Source organism: Suricata suricatta, chromosome 2, assembly GCF_006229205.1.
Source record: "Suricata suricatta isolate VVHF042 chromosome 2, meerkat_22Aug2017_6uvM2_HiC, whole genome shotgun sequence".
NCBI classification, from domain to species: Eukaryota; Metazoa; Chordata; class Mammalia; order Carnivora; family Herpestidae; genus Suricata; species Suricata suricatta.
This window is the reverse complement of record NC_043701.1, coordinates 134,045,037-134,064,092: the sequence shown is the minus strand read 5'-3', so window position 1 is coordinate 134,064,092 and position 19,056 is coordinate 134,045,037. Positions and strand designations below refer to the sequence as shown.

The window sequence follows — 19,056 nt, the reverse complement described above, 5'->3', positions numbered from 1 at the left end:
AATGACAGTAAGATAAGGGAGGAAAAACATGGAGGAATAAGTCCTAATTACTATACATGCATATTTTTTTGACAGCAGGGGGAAACCTTTTACAGATAAGTTACAAAGAAAAGGCAAATAAACAATTTTGTACAAGAAATTTAACACATTCTGTACAATGTCTTCACTTTGCTGTCATCATTTGTACAAACTCTTCGTAGTTTACTTGACCATCACCATCAATATCTGCTTCCCTGATCATTTCATCAACCTCTTCATCTGTTACCTTCTCTCCCAGGTTTGTCATCACATGACGAAGCTCTGCAGCACTAATATAGCCATTGCCATCTTTATCAAACACACGGAATGCTTCTCTAATTTCTTCTTCACTGTCTGTATCTTTCATTTTTCTTGCCATCATGGTCAAAAATTCCGGGAAGTCAATTGTGTCATTTCCATCAGCATCTACTTCATTAATCATGTCCTGTAACTCTGCTTCTGTGGGATTCTGCCCAAGAGACCTCATTACAGTTCCCAATTCCTTTGTTGTTATAGTTCCATCACCATCCTTGTCAAATAGTGAAAAAGCTTCTTTGAATTCTGCAATCTGCTCTTCAGTCAGTTGGTCAGCCATGCTGCAAGTGCTACCCGTCTCCGAGAAGCGACCACACAACCACTCAGCTCGCTCGCCCCTCTCGGACTCGGGTGTTCATTTTTTAACATTTTGTTGCACTCTTACATTTCATTCAGCTTTCTATGTGCTCATTATATTCCACAATAAGAAGTTTTTTAACTCCTACTGTTCTAAGGAAATTATAAAAGATTGTATTTTAGTTCTTAGTTTGACTGATAAAACGAGAAAGATACCATTGACTCGAGTTTGGAGAACACCAGAAAAGAACTATGTATTGTCTGTATTAAAGTTTCCTTATTACTGAGGTTCTCCATGTGGATTTCTGGGCCCTCTATTTTGGGGAAATGAAGACTGGAAGGGGAGCAGCACTAAGAAGCCAGTCAACATGAGCAGTCCCTCTAAGGATCTGACGCTTCATTAAAAGGCATTCACCTCAGTGTCTCCCCAGTGATACCCACTTCTTAGAAACTGTATTCATTTCTGTCACTGCGTGATGTGTGAGAAGTGGGAAATAGGCGAAGAGGACAAATCCTCCACCCTGTGAGGAGACTCCTTTGGTCCTAGTTATACAACTACTCTGTCTTGTGCCATCAAAGAAAGTCCCATCAGAGATCAGCAATTCTTGGAGCAGGTTTAGAAAAGAACTTCATTCAGAGAATTTCATCCGATTAAAGTTAAGTGGCAGATTGCTTTGATAGTAGCTTTTAGATTGACATAATGAACAGCTTCCCACTTGCTTGGGTTCTGCTAAATTCTGAAACCGTTCCCCTGCCTAGCACTGACTTTGGTGATTTTTTAATTGGCTTAAGCCTCAAAAAGCTTAGCTGGCCTAAGGGTAGATTATTAAAATGGAAGTCCGATTCTGGTCCAGCTTGTTAAGATGCATAACACATAACAGATCAGGGAGCTAGAGCTCATTTAGGAAGTGTCATAATAGATAGTGTGACTAATTGGAGGGCACAGTTAGAAATATTTTTAGTAAAGATATACAGCCATCACTAAACAGCTTCATGTCAGATTTTGCATGGAAGGGGAAACCAATTAGCCAGCTCGCCTTTCTCAGGGTAAAATTCTAGAGTTGTGTTCCCTATACAAATTTGGCATTCCTTGACTAGTTTATTTAGTTTCTAGACATAGCAGATTTTTTTTAATTTATATATTGAGAGAGCGCATATGCACAGAAGTGAGGGAGAGGGGCAAGGGGGAGAGAGAGAGAGAGAGAGAGAGAGAGAGAGAGAGAGCCAGCATGGAGCCTGACGTGGGGCTTGATCTCACAACCGTGAGATCATGACCTGACCCAAAATCCAGAATCAAATGCTTAAGCAGACTGAGCCACCCAGGCACCTGAGACATAGGATAAATTTCTGATTTATAGACATGAATAACCACCTACTTCTCTGCGTTTTGTGCTGCCTTCTGTTACAGGCTCCTGCCTTATCTTGCTGTCTGTCTTTTTTCAGGGTCTGACATTTCAAGAAGTGGAGAACTTCTTTACTTTCCTAAAGAACATCAATGATGTGGACACTGCATTAAGCTTTTACCATATGGCCGGGGCATCTCTTGATAAAGGTAATGAAACCCGAAAGCTTTATCTTGAAGGCATAAACACTGAATCCGTAGGGGCGCCTGAGTGGCTCAGTCGGTTGAGCGTCCGGCTTCAGCTCAGGTCATGATGTCACGGTTCGTGGGTTCGAGCCCCGCGTCGGGTGCTGTGCTGACAGGTCAGAGCCCGGAGCCTGCTTCACATTCTGTGTCTCCCTCTCTCTCTGACCCTCCCCTGCTTGTGCTGTTTCTCTGTGTCTCTCAAAAATAAAAAGAACATAAAAAATCTTTAAAAAAAAAAAACACTGAATCCGTAATCTGCTAGGTGACTACCCCTCCTTAACAGTAGTAATGAGAGTATAGTGTTGTAAAAATGTCAGGTCAAGGTGGTTGATAGTGTTTAGATCTTGTTTCTCACTGACTGACTTTTTTCTCTAGTTGCTCTGTCAGTTAGTGAGAGAAGGATGTTAAAATCTCCACATACTGTGCCATTTCCTCAGCACATACACTAAAATTGAACCAATACAGAGAAAATCAGCATGGCTACATTTATCATTTACTCATATTTACCACTCTGAGTGCTTTTCATTTATTCCTGAGTATTTAAATTTTTATCTGATATCACTTCTCATCAGTATGAAGAACTTCTTTAGTCATTCCTTGTGGGCCAGATTTGCTAGCAATGAATTCTCTTAGTTTTTGGTTGATCTTACAATGTCTTTATTTCACTGTTTGATACTACAATATCTAAGTTTGAAATCTCTCCAAACCACTGACTGAGGTACACAGTCTTGCTTATTCAGCACTTTCTGGTGGATTCCATAAGATTTTCTAATATAAGATGATGCCTTCTGCAAATGGAGATTATTTTACTTCTTCCTTTCCAAACTGGATGCCTTTTACTTCATTTTCTTAATCCACAGCTTATTTTTAATGTTTATTCTATGTTTTGAGAGAGGGACAGGGTACAAGTAGGGGAGGAGCAGGAGAGAGGGAGACACAGAATCCAAAGCAGGCTCCAGGCTCCAGGCTCTGAGTTGTGAGCAGAGCCCAAAGCAGGGCTCGAACTCACAGACTGTGAGATCATCACCTGAGCCAAAGTTGGGCACTTAACTGATTGAGCCACTAGGTGCCCTGTAATCTACAGCTTTTTAAAAGAATAGTTGCTTGTTTGCTTTTTTGCTTATTTAAAATAATACCCCTTCTGACCTTTGTAGAATTCTCAAAAAAAACTAATGATATCACAGAGGGCATGTGTGTGTGTAATATCACAGGGTCATTTCTCCAGAATAGCTTTAGTTCTATTGCTCTGTTTCACAAAACAGATTTGACAGCATCTGACTATCCAAAGATAGAAGACTTCAAGTCATCACTTATTGTAAAATTAAAATTAATAAGTTCCTCTTTATATTTGCATACCTTTTTTGAAGAGCTCAACTAAAGACAGTAGAGTTGCTTTAAAGAATAATTATCTAGGATGAATCACAGTCTGTGTTAAAATTATAAGGTATATAAAATAGAATATTCAAGGTAGTGGTGTCAAAGGAAAGTATAACCTAGTGGTTAAAAAATAAAATAGACAGTGTTTCTTTCAAATGACTCCAGGCCATTTCCTGGGATATTTAGTCTCCATGTAATCCATGCCTCGTTATCCTTGCTATTTAGTAGAGGCAGTGTTACAAATTATACAGTCATATCTGACATCCGAATATATATTTGGCTTTGAGATGTATGATACTTAGCATTTGTTTTGACTTCTTGGTCTGTTTTATCTCTGTAACTTTGGATCCCTGAGTGTAAAATGAAAAGATATCTAGGGGAAACTGGCCTAGATTCATACTAAGTAACAGGGAGAAGACAAGTGTATTTATTTCCTAGGCCTGCCATAACGGATTACCACAAACATGGTGATTTAAAAAACAGCAGTTTATTCTCACACAGTTCTGAAGGCCACAGACCCCAAGTCAAGATGGTGGCAGAGCCAGGCTCCCTCTGAAGGCTCTAGGGGAGAGGCCTTCCTTGCCTCTTCTGGTTTCCTGCGGCTCTGGCCACTCCTTGGCTCGTGGCTGTGTGTCTTCACAGGGCCTTTCCCTCCTTCTCCTTACGTGTCATTCTTCTGTATATCTCTTGAAAGAGTACTTGTCATTGGACTTAGGGCCCACTTGGGTGATCCGTAGCCCAGATCTCATCGCAAGATCTTTAATTACATCTACACAGACCCTTCTTCCAAACACAGTCACATTCACAAGTTCTGGGGGTTAAGACGTGGACATATCTTTTAGCGGGCCACCATTCAACCCACTGTAACTACCAAGAACTAAATATCACCCATGTGTAGTCCACAAAGTAAGGACAAAATGGTGGGGTGGGGGGCAGTGAATGTAAATTACTTTGAGAATATTTGTATTGTCTGTTTGAAAGGTTAAATTTTTTTAGAAACCTAATTATGCTGTTAACCCAGGAACTTCTATTTAGCTTTCAAGTCTCAATTCAAATGCCACTTTCCTTCGAGAGGCCTTCCCTAACTACTCAATATAAATCATAAAAACTAACTATATTGTCTGTAGTTCTTATAATTAAAAAAAAAAGAGGTATTAGCGTAAAATCTTCTGCCTTTACTATTGTCATCAATTCCTATCCATAAATTATGGATAAGGACTTTAATTTTCACAAATATGGCTAATCAGGCAGAGCAGAGACCACTAACTATAATATTTTTTGTATGGCCCTCAATAAATATGGAGTTATTAACCACCAATCAAGAGCTCAAAAAAACTGCATTATCCTTGATTTCTTGCTCCGTCTCCCCCACATTCATTTCTTCACTAAATCCTTGGCTCTCTGTTTCCAAAACATATCCTGCATCTGACCCCATTTCTGCATTTCCCCTACTAAGGCCGTAGTCTGTCTACCTAGGCTGACACGTTCCATATGTCACGACCCTTGTACACTCTTTGAGTTCATCAAATACCACTTTCTTTCCAGTTCACTCCACTCCACATTGTTCTTTGTTTGTTTTCTAAATTTACCAAGTTCATTCCCACCTGAAGGCCTTTGTTCTAGCTGTTCCTTCACCTCACGTGCTCTTTCCCATGATCTCCGTGTATTTGGGCCACTGTGATTCAGTTCTCCTGTAACTCACTTCCTCAGAAAGACCTTCCCGTTCTGAAGTAACTCCATCAGCCTGTGTCATAGTAACTGTCACTACCTGATATTTTCTCAGGTGTTTATGTGTTTATTATCTGACTCTGCTTATTAGCATGCTTATGTTTTGTTCATATTCCCTATGCCTAGGACAATACCTGGAATGTAATAGACCTTTACAAATATTTGACCAATAAATAAGTGAATAACAACATATTAATGGACGTGCATAAGACATTGGATCTCAAGCCACTAAACCCTCACCTTTCAGCACAAACCCAGAGAACAAACTCATCCTTTTAAATCATTGTGTTCTTCTGTAACCCGTCTTTTAGACTTGGCATATATTTCACCTTCTCGCATGCTTAAAGGGGAAATATCAGTCCTGTTAGCTGCTCCTGTACCAGCACATGCATGGGAAGACTCGTGTGCGTTCGGCCGTCCTTGCCAAGTTCCCGCACCCTGCCGGATGTGCAGCCTCTCCTTGTACTTAGCCCTTTGCTTTCAAACCTTCCTGATCCTAACAGTCCTCCTAGTGATGTGTTCATTGGGTTGAGCTCTACCCGAATTCTCCCTCTGCAGAGTCATGGGATTTTACTGCTAAGACAAAACTCGGAAGAGAGGGGGAGAAAGTGTCATGGTTAAGAACACAGGTTCTGAAGTCATATTGTCTGGGTTTTAAGCTCGACTCCATCATTTGCTAGCTGAGTTGCTCTGGGCATTTTCTAAATTTAGTCTGTGTTTTTAAAATCAGGATAATGATACCTCCCTCATGGATTATTAAACTTGTACCTATCAGGCAGTGACTGCTTAATCGATGTCAGCTGCTTTCATTCTGAAGTTGATGATGTAAACCAGAGTTAGTGTGGTTCGTCCATTTGTCCAGCCAGCAGCACAGGTGCTGTGCCAGGTTCTAGCCTCTGGAAGCTCGCACTTTCATAGGCGAGAACGATAAGTATACAAGCGTTTCCAGTTTGGTGTGATAACTGATGATTCAACATAAGATGAAAAGTGGCTACTTTTAATACCCCCCCCCATACTAGGGGTGGGGAAAGAGTGGGGCAGGGGTAGAGGCAGGATACTTTGGTCTGCCTGCGGCTCGAAGTCTCAGCTGCCTTCATTTTTTTCCCTAAAGGTTAGGACCTTCAGAAATTGGCACCTTTTAGAGGCCCTGGCACTTCCTTGGCTATTTTAGAGCTTGCAACACTGTCTTCAGACATAATTTAGCACAGAATTTCCCAAACAGCATTGTGAAGAACACTATTTACTGCAATATGTTAATGGTTCTGTGGGCCTAAAAAACAAAAAATAAAGTTCCATGGTTCCAGTACGTTTGGAAAATGCAGAATTTCTTCCTGCAGCACTACTCCTGCCAACTGTTTAATATGCTAATGTGCGTTATTAATCTCCAAGAGAGCCACATAGTTCCCAAACTTGATTTGCTCCAAAATGTCTTTGAACAACTTGCAGAGCTAGTGTTCTTCAGAACAGTTTGAGAACCCAGACAGGCAGCAACTACAGATTTACAACATGACAGCGTGATCCAGCCCCTCCGGAGTAAAAATAACAAGTTTCATTGAGGCTCTGTCTTTAATTCTGCATGGCCCATGTGAGAATAACACCTCCCAGGCAAGTGTGACATGTCCTTGGTGAATTCTGACCATTTGAAGAAAGAGTCTTTCTCCATGAAATAGTGTGTGTTTCCACTATCGGTCATCTCTTGTTTAGCACTGAAGAGGAATTGGTTCTATTGCTTATTCGTGCACATTCTGGGCATAAAATTAGATATTTAACCTCTCAAGTGCTGTCTGAATGATTTACCTGCTCTGCTGAAGAAGGTAATGGAAAACTGAACACGACTTCCTCCCTGATGGCGTCCTCTGATGGAAAAGTTAGAAATGAGTTGGACCTCTAGAATGAGCTATGGTTTATTTAACTTCAAATGTTCTTACTTTTGGTGTGCCTGGCTTGCTCAGTTGGTGGAGGATGTACGTGACTCTTGACCTCCAGGCCATGAGTTCAAGCCCCATGTTGGGTATGAAGCCTACTTTAAAAAAAAAAAAATTCTTCCTTCACCAAGAGAATAAAAGGTTACCAGGTTTTCTGAAGCCCCATTACAGAGCACCTTAGGATATTATAGATTTGGTAAACTTGTAAGTACAGTTGTGCCCCCTTTGTACTTTGAACTATAATGCAGGAAAATAATCACACAAATATAGTTCATGGCCTTTAACTCATGTCCCAGCACAGACCTACTTAGATTGAAAATCATAATTTATGACATGGTTGTCCTTAGTTTTTAATTTTTTTTTAGTTTATTTTTATTTATTTTGAGAGAGAGAGAGAGAGCAAGAAAAGGGAGGGAGATAGAGTCCCAAGTGGGCTTTGCACTGTCAGCACAGACCCTGAGGCAGGGCTTAAACTCACAGACCATGAGATCATGACCTGAGCCAAAGTCAAGAGTCAGACACTTAACCGACTGAGCCATCCAGGCACCCCCTTAACTTTTTCAAAATTTATCTTTCTTTTTTGAGAGAGAGAGTGTGAGGGATGGAAGGGCAGAGAGAGGGGGGGAGATAGAGGATCCCAAGCAAGCTTTAGCGGAGAAGAGCGAGCCCGAAGCAGGGCTCCAACCCACAAACCGTAGATCATGACTTGAGCCGCCGTTGGACTCCCAACCTACTGAACCACCCAGGCGCCCTGATCTTAATTTTTTACAGTCATTCCACACATTTTACCTCTTGTCTGACAAGCCAAGAGGATCACTAGTAAAGCCCGAGGCGTACTTCCTACAGGGTGCTCGTTGTACCCCCAGGTGTTTTTTTGAAGTATCAGTCATATCAGATGATTTCAGTTACCTTTATCTGAAGTGACCTAGATGGCGTAGATGACCTTTAAGAATCTTTGTAACTTTGATACTCTTTGAGTCTGTTATTTTGAATGAGTAAAGGAGTCTTAATCTTTTGACGTTTAGGTCCCTATTGGGTTGTTGGAGAAGTTAGAAATTAGTAACGGAGGGGGCACCTGGGTGGCTCAGTCGGTTAAGCATCCAACTTCACCACTCATGGGCTAGAGCCCCGCGTCAGGCTCTGTGCTGACAGCTCAGAGCCCGGAGCCTGGTTTTGATTCTGTGTCTCCCCCCGCCTCTCTCTCTGCCCCTCTCCCACTCGCACTCTCTGTATTTCTCTCAAAAATGAATAAATGTTAAAAAAAAATTTTTTTTAAGAAATTAGTAATGGAGTAAATTCTAACACACAACAAACTCCTGTATTCTGAACAATCATCTTTAACAGATAAGCTGCCACCCTCTCCTGAGCCCTGAGAGTCCCGTAGCATTGTCATTTTGAGGACTACGAGGCCATCACACATCTGGAACACGAACAGCAACTGTCATTTCATTGCAACTTCTGTCTGCCAGTCATAACTCTAAGTGCTTTTTGGACATTATCTCTCTCAATTCTTAAGACCTGAAAGGTAGTCGGTATTATCCCCCGTTTTGTGGATAAGGAAATATAAAATAAAGCAGCTTGCTCACTGTTACCCAGCCAAGCAGGCAGAGCCAGGATTCCAGCTCAGGCCTCTCTAATCCCAAAGTCTATATGTCCCTTCCACACCATCACGGTGCCTCTCCGTATTTCCCAGAATGCTGCTGGAATTTGAAAAGCTTTGCTGAAACACAACCCTGAAGGCATGAAGTTTCACCATTTTGAACCATCCTTTTTAGTAGCTTAGGAAAGACCGGATCTAGGCACTTATTTCCAGTTCCCTTTGGCTAAGAGTAGAACATAGTCCTTCTGGTAAACTGTAACAATTGGAGTTAGTGCCCGTCTCTCAAATATGAGATATGACATGACATTTTCCCCCTACAGTGTCTCTTCTGTTCGGGACCAGGCTCTGCAGACATTCTCTGGCGTCTGAGGGCCATCCTTATGCTGACAGAGACTCTTAGAGCTGCTGTCTGATCTAGCTTCTTACCCCACATAGGAATGTCTCGCAGACACATCTGTGTTCTTCGCCTTTCTAACCATACTACTCTTCGTGAAGAAACCAATCCACTGAAGCCTAAAGTCACTTAAGTAAGGCCACGTGACAAGAAAAGTTGGTATCCCTTCCAAGGATACCACAGAACAGGAAAACGTGTCCGTATACCAAACTGGCTGCTTCTCCGCATTGAAACATAGGATGTACAGCTGTGGACCTCTCAGACTCTAATATCCACCTCTGCTCGTTGGTGTGGCAATGCTTTGTTATACTTCTAGATACTGTCCTAGCAGCTAGCATTTATTGAGAGTTAAATATACGCATGAAATTTGGAAGTATAAATCTTGGTTTTAAACTCAAACCTGAGTTTGAGTCCCTGCTGCTCATTAGCTTTGTGGCCTTGAACTTAAGTTCTCAAAGCCTCAGTTTCCTGATCTGTAGAATTGTAGAATGGTGATAATAGAATATCGCTTCGGGGTTATTGTGACAATTAATGAGACAGTGCTGTATAGTGTACCAGGCTGAAAGTACAACTGTACTCAGATGGGTTTTCTGGTTTTCAACCCCTAGATATTGTCTTTCCTCTCTGCCTGTTCATCTTATTAAGGAGCTTATAGACTGGAAACAATCTAATATGGGAACTGAGCAAAAAGCTATTAAACAAAAAATTAAAAGGGGGCGCCTCAGTGGCTCAGTTGGTTAAGCATCTGACTCTTGATTTTGGCTCAGATAATGACCTCACAGTTCATGAGCTGGAGCCCTTCATTGGACTCTGTGCTGCCCACAGAGCCTGCTTGGGATTATCTCTCTCTCTGTCCCTCCCTTGCGTGCATGCACACATGCTCGCTCTCTCCCTCTCGCTCTCAAAATAAACAAATAAACTTTTAAAAATTAAAAAATAAATCTACTTTAAAAAGATAAAAAATGAAAAGATTACCCTAGGAACTCTTGGGACTTACTTTTGTTCTCTTAGGAAGTAGTTAGTATCTACTGCTTTTTTCAATCACTTTTGAGATTCATGTCAGTTTAAAAGTTTTAAGTCATTAGCTTCTCCTAAGGTAACATCATTCCTCCAAAAATTCTTGAGATCGTTGCTTTCAGTAGGCATTAATCTTACTTAAGTTTGCTATTCCTAGGAATATCTAACCCCTATTAACATTCCCTACTATCCTTAGCATTCAAGTGGGAGTTTTCACTAGACCATAAACTCTTGAGGACATGAACTGTGTTTTCCACACCTTTGTGTCCTACTCTGATCCTAGAACAATTCCTTACATATAGTAGATATTCATTTAGTGCTGAATAAATAAGTGAATTAATTCGATTCATGGTCAGATCCTGGAAAGAATGTGAAATGTCCTAGTGTGACAGGGAGAGTGATAGAGAACTATGTCACCTTCCTATGTCATTCCTTTTCTTGACCCCACAGGCAAGTTGCAGCTTCTTGGACTCAGGTTAGAGTGGTATTAAGTATCTCCAAAGGTTCTTCCAGATTTGAAATTCTTGGACTCTAATTAAATCAGCTTTTTACTGAATGTAGTAATATTTTAATGGACATGTTATAGCCTAAAGTGATACCCAAATTTTTGTGAAAATGAACTAGCGTAATTATCAGATACATTAGAAATCAGAGCGGTGCTATTGAATTCCCAAAAGCAGGGTGGCAGTTTTAATTTATTTTCTTGTTAAGACATTTAAAACTTAATTAAACTTTGGCCAGTGTACCTGAAGATCTAATTTGTGGAATTTGATATAGTAGTTGCAGAAGAGTGACAGTTCTGTAAAATGTCCCTAAAATGAGCACAGTTGTATATGAAGTATGATACCAGGAACCTCAGAAGGACATTCCCAACCATAAATAAATTCCCAACCTTCTCTACTTCATTTTCTTGCTGCATAGCAAATTAATACAGATTTACCAGCTTAAACCAACACCTATTCATTACCTCAGGTTCCATAAGGCAGAGCCTGGGAACGCACAGCTGGCTTCTCCGCTCGGGTCCTCACAAGGTGTCAAGTGTCCCAGGTGTCAGAGGGCTGCGTTCTCATCCGCCGTCAGGGCCCTCGTCCACACTTTTGTAGGTTCTCGGCAGAACTCAGCTCCTTTCAGTTGTAGGACTTTTCCTTGCTGGCTGCCAGCCGGGGGGTCACTCTCAGGGGGTTGCTGCAGGTCCTCGCCCCGGGACCCCCCTCACAGCCTGGTGGCTCACTTCTTCACAGCCAGCAGGAGAACTTCCCCGGTGTGCTGAGTTGCATTCTTCTATTAGATCATTGTAATCTTGGCACTACCTTTTCCATATCAAGTAAGCTAATCCCACAAGTAGTATCCCATTATATTCACAGATTCAGCTTGCATTCTAGGAGAGGCGATTACAGAGGGCACATATACTAGATGGTGGGAATGTTGGAGACCGTCTCAGAATTCTGCCCACCACACCAGCCATAACTCCAGAAGTTCACACACCTTTACATTTATTCTCTGAAGACTTCTGAAGATCTGGACGTTTTAACTGATTTAAGCCACCTTCTCTAAAAAATAACATGGCAGCTGTAAAATTTTGGCATGAGAAGGGGGCTTGGAAATCCTTTAAACCCTTCCTTTGGGGGCACCTGGGATGGCTGTCAGTTAAGCGTCTCGCTCCTGGTTTTAGCCCAGGTTACAATCTCATGGTTCAGTTCATGAGTTTAAGACCCTCTAGCAGAGACAAGTGCAGAGCCTGCTTGGAATTCTCTCTCTCTCTTTCTCTCTCTCTCTCTGCCCTTCCCATGCATGCTCATGTGCACACACGCGCTCTCTCTCTCTCAAAATAAATAAACTTTTGGGGTGCCGGGTTGGCTCAGTCAGTTAAGTGTCCAACTTTAGCTCAGATCATGATCTCACGGTTCGTGGGTTCGAGCCCCTCATTGGGCTCTGTGCGGACAGCTAGCTCAGAGCCTGGAGCCTGTCTTCTAATTTTGTGTCTCCCTCTCTCTCTGACCCTCCCCTGCTCTCTCTGTCTCTTCCCATCTCTCAAAAATAAGTAAAAAAAAATGTTTTAATTTTTTTAAAAAGTAAACTTTAAAAGTATATAAATAAATCCTTCCTTTATTGTTTTTAACCTCTTCATTTACACATGAAGGAAATGGCTTGCTCAGATCACAGCTAGTGTGACACAAAACTGAGAGCAGAGATGCAAGTTCACAGACTTTCATACCATTGTTCTCTTTGGTACATGGCACCCAACGCTGGAAGAACCTAGAGAATTTTGTAGGAGACTCAGTGCTTATATGTGAAAGTGATTTCTAGGGGAAAGTTTACAGCAAAAACGTCTGAGAGAACATCCCCCAGACAGGATAGCATGAAAGCGGGAGTAGGACTGTCATAATGATGTGTGGGGAACAGGTCATGTGGGAAAAAACTCGTATTTTATAAATTCTCTTGAAGTTTGTGGGAGGCAAGCCCTGTGCCTCGGCTCATCATTGCACTTTGTGAAAAACATTTATATGTGAAGAGGAGTGTTGGCCAGGATTCCATTCATTTAAGACAAAGTCATCAGTGTTTAAAATTATTCATGATGAAGGCAAGGAAGCACAAATTCTGAAAGAAATATTTGCCTGATGAGGCAGTTTCTCTGCAGAGACCTCGTTTATCTTCCCAAATTTAAAGTCACTTAGCAATCCTAAAGATTGATTCTGACTTAACTACATTACTTTGAATATATTGTCATTTAGTAAAATTATACAAGTGCCCCAAGGAGGAGGAGCGCTGCTTTGGGGATTCGTGATTACCAGGGGGAGAGAGGGGCGCGGGGAAGGATAAACTGCCCCAAATCCACATAAATAAGTAAGACAAAATTAGCCAACATTCCATCCCACTGAGAAAAGAATTCGAAAGGAATCCCACCAACTGAGGAAGTATAGAGACTAGTATTTTTTATTGCAAGCCCTGCTTTCTGGGGGACTTTATGGTTTGCTGCTCTTCAAGGCCTCTGAAGCCTTGATGGGACACTTGTAAAGGTGGAGAGTATTTCACCTTTTGTGTAATTTCAGCAAATTAAAAGAATTTTTTTTCACATTTATTCATCTTAGAGAGAGAGATAGAGAGACAGAGGGTGAGTGGGGGAGGGGCAGAGAGAGGGAGACACAGAATCTGAAGCAGGCGGAGCTGTCAGCACAGAGCCCAACGTGGGGCTCAAACTCACAAACTGTGAGATCATGACCTGAGCTGAAGTCAGATGCTTGACCGACTGAGCCAGTCAGGTGCCCCTCAGTCAGCCAAATTTAAATATACCAGTTGCTCTGTCTTTAGCTACAGAGATTCAGACTCTTTGAAGCTGATGGCTATAGGCTACCAAGGAAGTAACTTTGTAAGGGGAAGGGGAAAAAAGGTGCTTCCTCCTCAAGATTGAGGTTAGGATAAATTAGGCACTGGCTAAATGAAGGATGTATCCTGTCAGTGGAGTACCGTGCAGCTGCTAAAAAGGAACTGTGTCTTGGGGCGCCTGGGTGGCTCAGTCGGTTGAGCATCCGCTTTCAGCCCAGGTCCTGATCTCACAGTTCGTGAATTCGAGCCCTAGTCAGGCTCTGTGCTGACAGCTTGGAGCCTGGAGCCTCCTTTGGATTCTGTGTCTCTCTCTCTCTGCCCCTCCCCAGCTCACACTCCTGCATGCGCTCTCTCTCTGTCAAAATAAAATAAAATAAAACTTTTTTAAAAATTAAAAAAAATTAAAGGAACTGTGTCTGTGCTGGTATGGAATTCTTTCTAAGATATCTTGTTAAACAAGAAAAGCAAAACCATATATTTAGTATACTACCATTTTGGGGAGAAGAAATGAACAATGAATATTTGATTTTATATCCATATTTCTGGGAAAACTAAAAATGTTGGTTGCGTCTGGACAGCTGGATGCCTGAGGGATAAGGCTGGGAAGGCTCTTCAGTCCTCTTGTACCATTTGAATTTTCAAACAGGTGAATACATTACCTAATGAAAAGTGACTTTTTAAAATAGAAAGAATGAAAATTTAAAGAAATGAAAATGAAATGAAATGAAAATTTAAGTGAATATGGGAAATTGATCTCCAAATAAGAGCTGGCTTTGTTATACAGGTTTCCTTGCAAACAGCCTTGACTGGCCCTCTGTCAAATCTATCCTGATGTTGTCACCACCCTCTACGCTTTCTGTTCTAGCTCCGTAGTCAGGTGTTAGCATCCCTCCCTGCTTTTGGTCTTTATTCAGACTGATCCCCCACCCCCCACCCCACAGCACCCACTAACACACACGCAGAAGTCCTGAGAGTCTTCTCTTTAATCCCCCTTTTTTTAAACAATTTCCTTTATTTTTATCAGGTTTTGATCACTTAATTTTTTTTATGTTTATTTTTGAGAGAGAAAGAGCAGGGGAGGGGCAGAGAGAGAGAGAGACAGAATCTGAAACAGGCTCCAAGCTCCAAGCTGTCAGCACAGAGCCTGATGTAGGGCTCGAACTCACGAACTATGAGATCAGGACCTGAGCCAAACGAAGTTGGCCACTCAACTGACTGAGCCACCCAGGCGCTTCTCTTTAATCCTTTAGAATTAAAAATGTGCCTCCTCCCAAATACACACTGTTCCACTGTAATTCATGTGTCTATTAATGTGTCTGATATTTCTCCTATGCACTTCTCAATCTTAATGATATATGTGGTCTCCTCTACTAAACTGGGTGTGTCAGCTGAAATCACTGCCTAATGGTGCTGGTTAGAAAGGCTTGCCTTTTGTGGACAAAATATGAGGATTTTTGACGAAGGCAGATATGATAATGGGTAATGGCAATAACCCTACTGTAAAGCAGTTTGTACTAGATTAAGCACGGAAGCCCGTTGAAACAGTCATTTGGGCTGATGCTCTGCAGTTCAGGAAACCTGGCTGCAGGCTTTCTCTGTGGTAAGTGCTTGTATTCAGGAGCCAAGACCACCAGCAGCACCTCTGGCAGCCTGAGCACACAGAGGGGGTCAGCCTGCCTGCAGCTCCAAAGCACCGTGCTGGACGGGAGCTGTTACCATTGTCATTAGTGTGCCGCGTTTAAACTGCTAGTTCCCTTGACTGTGCTCCTTCCCGCCTCCCCTGCCCCAGAATCAGGTTGAAATGTGTATGTTGTATTAGCCAAAGTATCTTGGAAGAAGATACAAAAGAAAGGACAAGTATCTTTAAGGGGAAATCCTTCCCCCTATGGCCACCCCCACCCCCCCACAAAGCCATCTAGGGATGGACTTAAGAAACTAAGGCATCTGTGTCATCAGCCTTTCCAGGGCTGAAGCAGAAATCTGTCTCCCCTCACTTAACCTTGGCAGTTGCAAGCCAGCTTTTCATTTTCTCTGCTGCAGTCCAGGAAGGCAGGAATAATCACATGACCGCACAGCTAGAGACTGTCAGCCCATCTTGGCGTATCACCTTTCCAAACACCTTTGCAATTAGGAAGAGGCAGGCAGCTCCTAACTGGGTCATGCGCTTCATAGCTGTATTTGTGCATTAGAGGCAGCCGTGGGGAAGAACTCCCAGGGCCACCTCTGTTGCACATATTTTTCATCGGGTTGCAGTTTAATAAACCTTTTAAGTTGTCCCGGAAATCGTAAGTGTAAGTTCCAAGGGAATGCTAATGTCTTCCAACATACAGGGCAGTCAGATCTGCGATCAAACTATAATGCTGACTCCTCACAACCTCCCGCTACTCATTATTCATCCGCACCCACTAGTACTGAGTATGCTCCAGTTCAGCTCTGCTTTCATCTGAGCGGTCTCTGTTGGTTAGGCTGACACGTTTATGGGGAACTGGTATTGTCATATAAGGGTTCAAGTAGACGCAGTGTGTATAGGGAAAATATCATCGGGCTGCAAGTCAAGAGATCTAGATTCTAGACCTCGATCTGCGGCCAGCTAGCTGTGTGACCCTCAAGCGGGTTTTTAATTTATCTAGATTTCACACTTTCTCTGAGGCCTCTTCCAGTTCTAAGATTTTCTCGTTCCAAGTGGGTGTCTGGGCTCTTATCCCTCCAGAACTCTCTCGTCTTCTGTTTGGTAAATAATTTTATGTAATGTAGCCTCTGACGGTATAGTCCCACAGACTCCGCATATGTTCTTTCTACTGTTGAATTGTCCAGTTATGGGCCATGCCAGAGAGTAAACTAGGGACCTGGCACAACTTGGATTCTGCCTGGGTTTTCAAAGAGGCCAGAGGGTACCCCATTTTTGAGAGCCAGTGGAGTCCACTTCTGCCCTATCCCAGTCTAGTAGAAATCACCCCGTCTCAAGTCCGGACCACATTTGTTCCACATTTGGAAATCTAGACGTCCAGGGCGAGTTCATGCTCCATGTAGACATCTTTCAGATTAGAAACTAGAATCCCAGCCATCAGTTAATTAGCATCATCAAATGAGAGAGGCCCATATTCCAGTACCAACACCTCATCTACGTGGGGCGGGCCGTGGGGGTGGGGAGATGTTCTGCTTGCTGTGATTTAATTATGATGTCCCGGTTCGGGCATGTGGAAGCAAGTATGAATGAGCCAACTCTCAGGACCAGCTGTCGAGCGCATGGCTTATAATCTGCTGTCACCCTCCTTGTCCCAAGAGCTTGCAGTTTGACAGCTCACCTGCTAGTCAAATGTTTGTTTCCTCCACCGCTCTGATTCACACCCCGGGGGCGTGAGGGTCTTGAGCGGGGAAAGAGCACCCCAGCTAGGCTGTCTGCTGGCCGCTAGCATCCAGCGGTTTGAGTTACCGTGACTCAGCAGCCCTGGTTTTTCCCCTCTAGTACAAACGGTGTCAGAGCCCTGTCCAAGTGAGATGGAATGTAATCTCTAACTGTTCTGTCAAGAGATGGCATCTGTCATGAGGCATTCCTGGTGGTGGCCCCTAGAGGCTCCAACCTCTACAGCCACTTAGTACCGCTTTAATGAGTGTTTCACTAAAAATTGTCAAGAGTTCTCACTGACATCCTTGGATATTATTTTAGTTAATGGTTTATTTCGAGGAAAAGGCCTGTCTTCATGGGGAGAAGGATGGGTACTTGAAATATCAAGAGGAATCAACATTAGGCACTCTGCCCTGAGAGAATGGAGGGAGTGGGAAAAGGAAAAGAGGCTAGTAGTCATCAGTGATGACGGGAGTGTGGGATTGAGGTGAAATGCAGGAAGAGGAAGGGGAATAAACAAGTGTTCCTTGTATCTAATATTAAACAGGTTTTGATCCATTTCTTAGAACATATTTCTCAGAACATACTGCAAAGGGTAATTCTCCCCGCACAGTTTGGGAGCATCCAGTTTCTTCTGATCTGATTCTGTTTTCGCTGAGCAATCTTCTGAAGTGAATTGAGTTTCCTTTGTAGATTGTCCAACTGAGAAGCATAATAACCAGCTGTTATCATTTTAGTTCTCTTAACAGTTACTTTTCTCGTGGTAAATTGGCCTGCAGATTTCTGTTCCTTCCCTGGGCAGTTTAGTTAGCGAGAATCAATTCTTCCTGGATCAGCAGGGAACACAAGTGTCTAGACCCACAAGGCGGAGGTTTTTTAAACCCTAGTTCTTTGCTCGTGTGGAGTCTCCACCTCCTCTTTCAGCAATTAGACCACCTCTCATGAGCCTTCTGCTTCAGTCTCTCAGTTCCAAGGGACATTGGTTCCTCCGTCACCCTAACTCACATCCCGGTGCTGGAGGAGAACACTGGCTCTTCTCGCCCTCCTGGGCAGCCGTCCCCTCAAGCCGGAGGCTTTGAACACCAAGGCATAGCCTAGCTATTGCCCAATATCGCTTTCCTCTATCCTCTGCTACACAGATCCTCACACTGTCTGTATCCCTCCACCCCCATCCTTGCCCTCAGATTCTAGAAAACACCAATAAACTGTTCTTTGTGCTACTCAGCCACCTCAGCAATGGCATCCCTTCATATGAAATATCAAAAAAAATCAATCTAAAGAGATCAGGCAGGGGTGCCTGGATGGCTCAGTCGGTTAAGCATCCAACTCTAGATTTTGGCTCAGGTCATAATCTCATGGTTTGTAAGTTCAAGACCCATGTTGGGCTCTGTGCTGACAGCGTGGCACCAGGTTGGGATTCTCTCTCCCTCCCTCTCTGTACCTCCCCCACACTTTCTCTCAAAATAAATTTTAAAAATAAACTCAAAAAAAATAAAGAGATCAAACGACTTCATCAGGATCACACAGCAAGGTGGTGGTGGAGCCGGGACCAGAGCTCAGGTCCTGTGACTCCAAGCAGTTTTCCTACCACACCCCCTGCCCCTCCGCATTGTTCTGGTATTTGTGTCTGCTGACCTTGGGGCACTGTGGTGAATACAGGGAGGTGACAGAGGAGAAGTGAAAGGTCAAATGCGGAAGAGAATGACGGAAAGAACTGAAGTTATAGGAATGAAATCAGCAGAGAAGGCACACTGACTCTAGTTCAAGTTCACACTGCTGCTGGGTCAATCTAATCTGACAGTCAGAACACCTCATTGCTAAGTGATTGATAAGTAAAAATCCTTTTCTTTCCTCCAAGGTTTACCTCACTTAAGAGTGTGTCTGAACACTTCTCTAAAGAGGACATCCAGATGGCCTACAGACACATAAAACGATGCTCAACATCACTCATCATCAGGGAAACACAAATCAAAACCACACTGAGATACCACCTCACGCCAGTCAGAGTGGCTAAAATGAACAAATCAAGAGACTATAGATGCTGGCGAGGGTGTGGAGAGACGGGCACCCTCCTACACTGTTGGTGGGAATGTAAACTGGTGCAGCCACTCTGGAAAACAGTGTGGA

The 19,056-nt window shown here is 42.9% G+C and overlaps 2 protein-coding genes across 6 annotated transcripts in view; one reads left to right on the top strand and one right to left on the bottom strand.

Annotated features, from left to right (window-relative positions):
- MICU1 (mitochondrial calcium uptake 1) overlaps nt 1-19,056 on the top strand; it is a 237,074-nt gene that overhangs the window by 209,649 nt on the left and 8,369 nt on the right. For all 5 annotated transcript variants that reach the window (XM_029931893.1, XM_029931890.1, XM_029931889.1 and 2 more), the window contains one exon: nt 2,074-2,182. In XM_029931893.1, coding sequence (XP_029787753.1) covers nt 2,074-2,182 — 109 coding nt within the window. The remainder of the gene's footprint in view (nt 1-2,073; nt 2,183-19,056) is intronic.
- Nucleotides 7-673, bottom strand: LOC115285528 (calmodulin-like). Its single transcript, XM_029931895.1, has one exon. It carries the CDS (start codon nt 611-613, stop codon nt 164-166), a length of 450 nt encoding a protein of 149 aa, XP_029787755.1. The 5' UTR covers nt 614-673; the 3' UTR covers nt 7-163.